Source organism: Babylonia areolata, chromosome 22, assembly GCF_041734735.1.
Source record: "Babylonia areolata isolate BAREFJ2019XMU chromosome 22, ASM4173473v1, whole genome shotgun sequence".
NCBI lineage: Eukaryota > Metazoa > Mollusca > Gastropoda > Neogastropoda > Buccinidae > Babylonia > Babylonia areolata.
In genome coordinates this window covers 16622033-16632032 of record NC_134897.1, presented here as the reverse complement: position 1 = coordinate 16632032, position 10000 = coordinate 16622033, and the positions used below count along the sequence as shown (strand labels likewise).

Here is a 10000-nt window from a genome sequence, read left to right as displayed (position 1 = left end):
GACAAAATTCTTTATTTCGAGGATAATAGAAAAGCACTGGTGTGGGTTTTTTTTTTTTTTTTTTTTTTTTCATCCAGTCTCCGCCCTGAATAGGGTCTACACTACACAATACTAAATAAAGATAAAGCATGGTGTTAGTAGAAATACATAACAAAGGGGAAACAATCAAAGATTAAAGAAACAAAAAAATTAAACACACACACACACACACACACACACACACACACACACACACACACACACACACACACAGGCACAAGCATGGTGTTAGTAAAATGCATATGAGAAAAAAGAACAAAAAGAAAGAAACACACATAACGTTGACACACCACACCACAGACCAGAATGGGGGACGGAGGGTGAGGAAGGTTCTTAGTCAACCGTCTTTGGTAAGCGCATGGATGACAGACGTTTCATGGGTAATGAATCCCGCTGTAATCAGCAGTTTCTTTCTTTGCACCCATTCCAGCAGTGCTGGCTGCTTTGGCAATGAGGAGGGTAACAACTCGTCCTGTCTCCCAGGAAACAGGATAGTCCTGTTCTCTGTGGACTCCAGCAAGCTTGGTCCAGGTTTAAGAAGCTGATCCAAAAAACTATACACTTTATTCCATGCTTTAAACTAACCTTGAAGGTTCAGACACTGATCTCGCATCCCAATGTCCAATGTTGGCCACCCTCTTTGCAGCCACAGTTCCAGTTAAAGACACAGAATATTATTTAACGCTTTTTTTATATACTTCTGTCCAACATGGAGTCTTCTGGAGGAGACACCTGTTGTTAAAGGCTGCTGAGAATCTGCAGTAAGTGTGCCCCCGCCCCCCCACCTTTTTATTTTATTTTTAAAAGAACCGAGTTTTTGCCTATGGTGAAACCAGTGCAAGATCCTGTATGAAAAAGAAGTCGTCATCTTTGGAAACAAAAGCATCCAGCGACAGTTACTGGAATCAGTAGTGTGTGCCTCTGACAGACGTCTCTGTTCTGTCCCATCTGGGGTGATTTCGAAAGAAAAGTTCACATGTCTATTGATGCCGTGTCAGTATTATCATCCCTCACGTGATTTAATTAAGTCGCAGGCTGATGTGTGGCACTTGCCAGCGTGTGGCGCTGAAGATTTAGGAGACTGGTGCATGTTTTATTTGTTAGGTGCAGTTTTGTCACCCTACAAAGATGCACAAGGTCCGTATACACTACACAGAAAACATTTATGTATTCATCATAATTTCTTTAGAAGTTGTTCACATTAAAAGAATGTGAAAAGAAATGATATGAAAATAATGATCTTTCCTATTGTTTGCAAGCATTTTCAACAGTTCATAACAAATCCATCCATGTTCATGGAACACAGATTTTTTTGTGACCAAATACATGTCAGTTGTGTGTGAAAAGCTGTTATTTGATGATCTCGCATAAACGTGTTAAAGGTTTTGTTTGCAGTTTCTCTCTCTCTCTCTCTCTCTCTCTCTCTCTCTCTCTCTCTGTGTGTGTGTGTGTGTGTGTGTGTGTGTGTGTGTGTGTGTGTGTGTGTGTGTCTGATCACCCTCTGCCATACGTAACAGTCCTTGATTCTATGATAGGTACACTTTTCAGACAGACCTTGTGGTTTAGAACACCAGTTAGAAGTAAGTAATAATTTTTACGTCCATTACGTGCATTATTCTATGATTCCACTCAAGTATGCGGTTTGGTGACAAGAAGATGCAATAAAAAACAACAAAAAAACACCACCAACAACAAACAAACAAAAACAAAACAAAACAAGACGCAAAGCCTTCGAGACTTACTTGTGCTTCGCGCTTTATCCATTAAAGGAATCACGAGAAGAATAGAAAAGAGAGTAAACATTCGTTATAAAGTGTTCTATATTAAATATGATATAGTTATGAAATAAGCTTGGGAGAAAAAAAAGAGACAAAAAAGGCACGCGAGCGGGATCGAACTACGAATGTTCAGTTCCGAGGTAAGCAGACTTAACTCCATGGCTGCGGCGCATCTGACGTCTTTCCTCTTCGTGCGATAGATCGACGTGATTGTACTGGACGTAATAACGCCGTTTAAATGTTTTTCATGTGTTGAATTATATTCATTCAGATGAGACGATAAACCGAGGTCCCGTGTGCAGCATGCGCTTAGCGCACGTAAAAGAACCCACGGCAACAAAAGGGCTGTTCCTGGCAAAATTCTGTAGAAAAATCCACTTCGATAGGGAAAACAAATGAAACTGCACGCCGGAAATTTTTTTTTTTTTAAAAGGTGGCGCTGAAGTGTAGCGACGCGCTCTTCCTGGGGAGAGCAACCCGAATTTCACACAGTGCATATGCTTTAGTAACCTGACGATTAAGCATATAATTTTTGACTGTAGCTTGATGAAGCCTTATGTACACGAAAGTGTGTCTTCACAAGTGACTGAGAACGTTGATGTTTTTGACTTTTTGCAATCATTATCAGTTGTTTCGCTTGTCAGTTTAACGACTTCTCTTTTACGAAGTCCTTTAAGTAATTTCCTGTAATTGTATTTAGATTTTTTTTTCAAATTTCACCCTCATTTCACCCTCATTTCACCCTCATTTGCCCAGTTTCCCCCAGCCCTCCATTCATTCACATCTGCCACCCCTTCTGACCGATAATACTCAAATGTATTTATAAATACTTTAACGAAATGTCTTCAATCACCGTTATGTGTGAGGGGACATTAAGCAAAAAACTCCTTCTCACTTGCTGTTCGATCTACCGCTCATAATGGCAAACATTGTACTCATTCGTTATTAAGAAAACACAAACCGTTTACTTAACAAATAAAAGACATTTTGAGCAGACTAGGTTTCCTTTTTTGTGGAGGTTTCTAAAGTGAATGTTATGGAAATGTATTTGGTTTTTCCTTCCTTGATGACATTTCAGTTTGTTTCACTGTACCCCTTGTTCACGTGCATACTAGCTGACAGGTAGCGTAAGCAGGAATTGTTTTGAATCACATGTCTTTGCCCAATCAAGAATAACCGGACTTGTTTGTTATCAAATATTAATCAAAGTGCTTTTCTCTCTTGTAAGTTTCTAATGATACAAAAATCGTCGAAGATTTCCTTGTCGCTGTGAAATTTTGTTTTTTAAAAAGCATTATTTTGCAGGTTGTATGGCGTGTTGTTGAGCGCTTCAAGAGCGCTTGCAGTATGTGTCGGATTCTTCCAAAGGCCGCTCCGTTGACACAGTCACTGATGATAGCGTGTACAGTGTTCATGAAAAATACAGAATCGGTCACAGTTCAGTTCCAAAGTTGTTCCAAGCAAGACAAACATGTTAAACCTATAGAATTGATATCTCTTAAAAGAAAAAAATATATCACATGACATATCCTGTTTAAAAAAGACAGAGTTAATATTACTGGGGGGAAAAATCGATGATTATTTTCTGTGCATAATTCCAAAGCTGACAGCACTTCAGCAGACTTAGCAGAGATCTCTCTACTGGCCCTATGATGGCAACTGCTGGCGATTAAAACAAAGATACGTTTATGCAGTTCTGAGGCAAACCCTATTATCACACACAGACATTTCAGTCTGTCGTTCCTAACAAATTCAGTTTAGTGTTCTTGATCAGAACTTTACATAAGCGATGAATCGTCATGCATGAAATACGAAGAAAAACGAAAACCAAGATCGTAAGTTGTAAGCGCATAATTGTTCAGATAATTCCATCTCAAGTAACTGTTTCAACAGATCAATAGCAGTATTCATTGGCATTTTGGTTCACGAAATAACCATATCCCCCCCCCCCTCTCTCTCTCTCTCTCTGTGTGTGTGTGTGTGTGTGTGTGTGTGTGTGTGTGTGAAATTTTACCGAGGTCATTCTTTTCAGAAGTACTTGGTCCGTCGACACCTACTTTGACTGTCCTTTTCATACATTCGAATTAAAATGACGTGTGTGTGTGTGTGTGTGTGTGTGTGTGTGTGTGTGTGTGTGTGTGTATGTGTACTTTTATTTGCTTAGTTGTTTGTTCATTAGTATTATTGTCTTTTTATTTATTTTTCATTTATTTATTTATTCATTTATCTATATTTGTTTATTATTTATTTGTTTATCATATGTTTGTTTTTGACTTTTGATTTTTATTCATTTATTTATTTTAATGTATTCGTTTAATTACTTATCCATTAATTGAATAATGTTTGCTTTTTTTTCTCTCTTTTCCTCAAGACCGGACTAAGCGCGTTGGGTTACGCTGCTGGTCAGGCACCTGCAGAGCAGATGTGGAGTAGCGTATATGGATTTGTCCGACAGCAGTGACGCCTCTTTGATTAACTGAAATGAAAATTATCATTCTTGACAAAAGTGTGATACAGACTGGTTGGGTGAGCGACGTGTACACAGGGGGTATGTTCCGGCCCGGAGGGGTATGGTATGACATGGGCTGGTTCAATTAACTCCGGGGGTTAAAGTTGCTAAGGCTACTTTATTATACCCGGGTTATATACTTGCCAGGGGTAGAGTTGAGCCTGCTACACAGGCAAAAGGTCTGACTTTGTCCTGTTTACAGAGTTGGAGAGCATCGATAATATTGCTGCACGAGCCGCTAAATCCATGTAAGAGAAGTGATATGAAAGTAAAATGGGAAAGTTTAAAATTTGTATATTGGCGTATGTTTTTGGTGGATATCTATATTTTTAGAAACGTTGTTGAATATTGAAGAAGTGTGTTTTCAAGCGCAAGAATAGGCTGAAGGAGTTTAAGACATATCAAATATCAAAAGATAATGTAAAGTTTTGAATTGAAAAGAAGAGAATTTCTTGCATGCACACACTGTTTAATAATGTGTAAAGTAAAAAGCAGCAAGAAGTTAAACAATTTTTGTGTGTGTGCATAGTGCTAGTTATTGCAACGAAATCTGTTAAGTGCAAAAACGCATTCGTAATATCATGGGTTGTTGGCGGCAGACTTCATCACGTGCGTTTATATTACAACCCAATTGGCTAAGCCACAATCCCGGAAAGATTTCTGATTGGTTTAGCCACAACTTGTGAAATGATCCTGTTTAATAGCACTCTTTGGATCCATTCGATTGAATTGAAGCTCAGTTGGTGTCTTTTTGCCTGAAACCTTGTTTACCATCTGTGGTAAAATTGAGACCGATTTATGAGTTTTATCAAACATTCCAGCCCCACATGAGGTAGGAGGGGGCATATATACATATGTATTATTCTGACAACTGTAAAACAGATTCGAACAATAGACCTTACCAAAAACCAACCCATCACTAAATATTGTTGAAAGAACGAACGAACGAACGAGTCTTTATTGTTTTTAGATACATTGATCCCTGAACAAGGGTGAGCAGAGCCCATGGCGTAAAACTTCGTTAAATGTGATACAAAATCAGAAATATATCATTATGAAACGCAGAGAAAATTCCGTGAATAATAAACACTTAATCCCCACACTTCGCTAAGTTTCAGGGATATCATAATTCGTAGGCATTCACAGACACAAGCACTCATGCCCCCCTCGCCCCCTCCCCCACCCCCTCCCCGGCCCCCCCAAGCACACCGTGCTTATCCATGTAACTGCATGGATCAGACAAATCCTCCCTGGTCTTTATCACCATCGCACTGGTCATATTCATGAAAGAAGAAAGGAAGAAAGAATTGCATATATAGCATTCATTGAATTAAAAACACTGACTGTGTTCATTTTCAGCCACGGACGTGAGGTCTGATTACACATAATCATATGTGAAAAATTAAAAACGAAAATAGAATATAAAATAAACATATAAAATAAAAACAAAAAAATTCACATTTCCGATTCCAACCATGTCCACAGTTTGAGCATATTTTCCAAGAAATCTACCATACCATATGAAGTGTATAATTTATACAAAGGCTGTACTCGAGAAAATATAGCCGGGAAAAATTGAATAAAACTTGCGTAAACCGAAGCAAACAGTAAAAATACAGTCGGCCAAATTACATATCAGATTCTACTGTTTGCTGAACATAAAACGTCTCCGTTTTCCACGCCCGGATTTCCTCGATGGTGTCTGGCAACTTCCTGTGACGTGTTTCCGGCAGAATCCAGATGGAGGCGCTGGCAAGGCAGCACAGACATCCCACCATCACTCCTGGGGCCCAGGGAGTCTCTTCAGCCTGATCACAACACACACACACACACACACACACACACACACACACACATGCACGGAAACACACACACACATCATATATATTCATGCCACTTGTCCTGTATCCAGTTCATTACACCATAATTTACCTTCCAACCTACCACCCTCCATTTTCTCAGTAACAGAAATGAAGTGTGGAAAAGTTTGTGATGCATACAGATTACAAGCAAAATGTAAAAATAAAATCTGGCACACAACACATATAACAAAATCACACACACAGTCGTAGCAAAGCAAGCCCGATACACACACACACACACGTGCGCGCGTGCACAGCCGCCCGTATGCACGCACCTGTGCACCCGTTTTTGCATATACACTTGCACAACGTAATAAACACCTATGGTTGTGAAGTCAATATAAAATAGTAAAAAGAAACATACGATTTTAATATTGTGACCTTTCCAAGCGGTGAAAAAGACAGGAAACTTCATACAGAGATATACAACACAAGCACACGTTTTCATACAAAATTCAATTCCCCTCTATCATTTTAACAACTGTCAGCGTATGATGCTTATAGGTAACACCAAATTCAGAAGCTATGCCTTCACGTTAATACAAAACCATCATGGAAACCAAACTAAATTTGCTTGCGCATATTCACTTCAATCAAACGAGACAGCTAGATCAAAATCCGTCAAAATGATATGTTTTTAACAAATGGTAAAGACGAGTTGCACGCATGCGTATTGTTCAGAAACTACAAATCATAATAAGTTTTACTTTGGAAAATATGAAATTTGAACATTTCATCAAAAGTTAAGAAAAAATGAAAGTGCTAATTCACATCGTTGAATATTCTCTGGGTTTTAATTCATAACAGTTCCAATCGTTTTACCCATTGTAAATTTTGAGGATTTCGCAATACCCAAAATTTCAAAAATTCATAAAAATACAATAATTGAAGAATCAACACAATCTCACGTGAAAATGAAGATAATGTCATTGTGTATCAAGTCCACATAACACAAAGTGTCTGCATGCAACACAAACCCGATTTCTTTGATACATTGTTTGGCGGCCATTTTGATTTGTTTCAATAGCAATGGGTATTCACAGAAATCTAAGAACACTTTTTTGTGATCCACAAGTGATGATACATCTAGTAGACAAAAAAAAGAAAAAAAAAAAAAAGAGATATATAGTCGGAGAGAAAAAAAGTAGTTATTTGACTGTAGTGTCTGGCCTTAAGTATATATTTTAGTATAGTTGTCAACAAGATACATTGAAAACAGAAAGTCATAAATATAGTCAATACTGAGTGTGGCTACCATTCTACACCCCTGCCCCTTCCCCCCCCCCTTTTTTTCTAAACAAATCTCTTCTTCCACCAGTAGATCATAAGTGAAATAAAATTAAAATGAATTTTTTTTTTTTATATAATCAGAGCATGCACTTCACAATACTGAGCATCGGCGAACGCTATAACTTAATTGTTGCATCAGCATTTTCATTATCTTCATTTTGATTAATTCTCATCTCATCTCATCTATCCCTTGACCCGTGGGTGGGTCGTTGGGGCACCATGGATGACTGCCTGGTCAGCTCGCGCCACCTGCCTCGGTCCTCAGCGGCCCTTTGAGTTGTGGCAAATGGCAGGCCCGTCCACTCTTTGATGTTGTCCTCCCACCGCTTTCTCTGTCTGCCTCTCTTCCTCCTTCCCTGTACGGTACCCTGCAGGATGGTCTTGGCTAGGCCGTCTGATCGTGTGACGTGTCCATACCAGCGGAGCTTGCGTTCCTTCACTGTGGTTAGCAGGTCTTTGAATGGGCCAATGGCGTTTTGGACTCTTCTTTTCACTTCCTCATTTGTGATGTGGTCTTTGTATGTAATGTTCAGGATCTTGCGGAAGGATCTCATTGATTAATTAATGGGGGAAAAAACTGCAATGCCACTATACCTCTTTTATTATTATGCATCAACTAAGGGGCTGTATGGATTCCTGTGTCTCTTCAGTTGGGTCAAGCTTAACACTTGCGTTGACAGCAAATCTGTATTTTTTTCTAAATACTGTAATATTTGGGACTTCACTGCCGCATTGAGTTCATGACCTCGCCAACACACTAAATTAGAAAAAAAAAGAAGTTTATGACTAACTATTTTGGGGCAGATTTTTTTTCCCCAGTGCGTCTAATACGTGTGTACTGATCCTGAACTTCTTTTTAAAAAAAAGAAAAAAGTTTATGACATGAGTTTGAGATGTCACCTGTGCTGATTGATTCATCATTCATAGACTTTAGATACATACAAAATAAATTCAAAATAAATCTGGTCCATGAAGATAAATATAAAGTCAATGCTCGCCAAAAATGCTGCAGAATGGATAATCATTGTTGCTGTTTGTTTTTTCTGCTAAATATTTGTGAACAATGTGATTTTAGATAAAAATGGATGAATACTGCCTGTAGAAGTGTCCACAGCCTCATTGTATGTATATATATATATATATTTTTTTTTTCATTTGTGTGTGTGTGTGTGTGTGAGTGCGCGCGCGCGCGTGTGTGTATGAGCGCGCGCGTGCATGTCAGTGGGTATCGGTGACAACTATGCAGCAGTTAACGCCTGTCTCATGTTGGCATTAAGTAGTTTTCTACTGTAATACACATGCAGCTTCTGTTCAAATGTGCGTGTGTGTGTGTGTGTGTGTGTGTGTGTGTGTGTGTGTGTGTGTGTGTGTGTGAGAGAGAGAGAGAGAGAGTGTGTGTGTGTGTGTGTGTGTGTGTGTGTGTGTGTGTATGTGTGTTTGTGTGTGTGTGCAGTGCGTGCATGTGTGAGTATGCACAAGTTTTTACATTGATATGCACTTGTATGTATTCTAATATCTACTGTATTTGTGTTTGTGTATGATTTTCCGATTTACGTTCGTATCTTGTTATGTACTATTCCCCCCCCCCCCTCCCCTCCAATATTCCTTGTGACCCCGGTACACTTGGTAATAAAGACATTTTCTATTCTATTATATCATAAGTATATTTTAAAGTAAAAGGTGCAATGTGGTATAATTTACCCAGACCAGCAGAAAAGGTATTGCCATGTCAGTCACTTTGATCACGGAAGCTGTTGTACCCGCTCCGACAGCCCTGAAAAAAAAAAGCACGTGACAAACCATCTTTTCCGTGGATTGATTTCCCCCCAACCCCACCCACACCCTCCGTATTAATTCAGTGTACTCTTTTCTCTGTTAATGATACGGTTATGGGGCACCATGCCATGTGTGTGGAGGGAGGAGGGGTGGGGCGTGGGAGGGGGGGGGGGAGGCGTTGGAGAGGGCGTGTAGTGGAGGTTGTCTGTGATAAACGTATTTTCAAAAAAAAATTCTCTGAAAATATACCTACTTTGTCAACGCCAAAAATGGTTCTGAAATAGAAGATACAGATTTCCTTTCATACATCACTTTAATAAATGGTTACACGTGTTCCGGATTAAACCGGATTACTTATTCTTCGTGGGCTGCAACTCACACGTTCACTCAGGTGTACACCAGTGGGCTTTTACGTGTATGACCGTTTTTACCTCGCCACATAGGCAGCCGTGCTACATTTTCGGGGGGGTGTATGCTGGGTATGTTCTTGTTTCCATCACCCACCGAACGCTGACATGGATTACAGGATCTTTAACGTGCGTATTTGATCTTCTCCTTGCGTATACACACGAAGGGGATTCAGGCACAAGCAGGTCTGCATATATGTTGACCTGGGAGATCAGAAAAAAATCTCAACCCTTTACCCACCAGGCGTCGTTACCGAGATTCGAACCCGGCACCCTTAGATTGAAATTCTGAACGCTTTGACCACTCGGCTATTACGTCCGTCTTAAAATTGGATTTAG

At 39.5% G+C, this 10000-nt stretch overlaps 1 protein-coding gene across 1 annotated transcript in view; it reads right to left on the bottom strand.

The window, feature by feature from the left end:
* Positions 1–5423: 5423 nt before the first annotated feature.
* LOC143297386 (solute carrier family 22 member 7-like) overlaps positions 5424–10000 on the bottom strand; it is a 25915-nt gene continuing 21338 nt past the window's right edge. Inside the window, exons 9-10 of the mRNA XM_076609703.1 lie at positions 9180–9252; positions 5424–6134 (exon numbers count right to left, since the gene is read on the bottom strand). Coding sequence (XP_076465818.1) covers positions 5955–6134; positions 9180–9252 — 253 coding nt within the window. The 3' untranslated portion in view covers positions 5424–5954. The remainder of the gene's footprint in view (positions 6135–9179; positions 9253–10000) is intronic.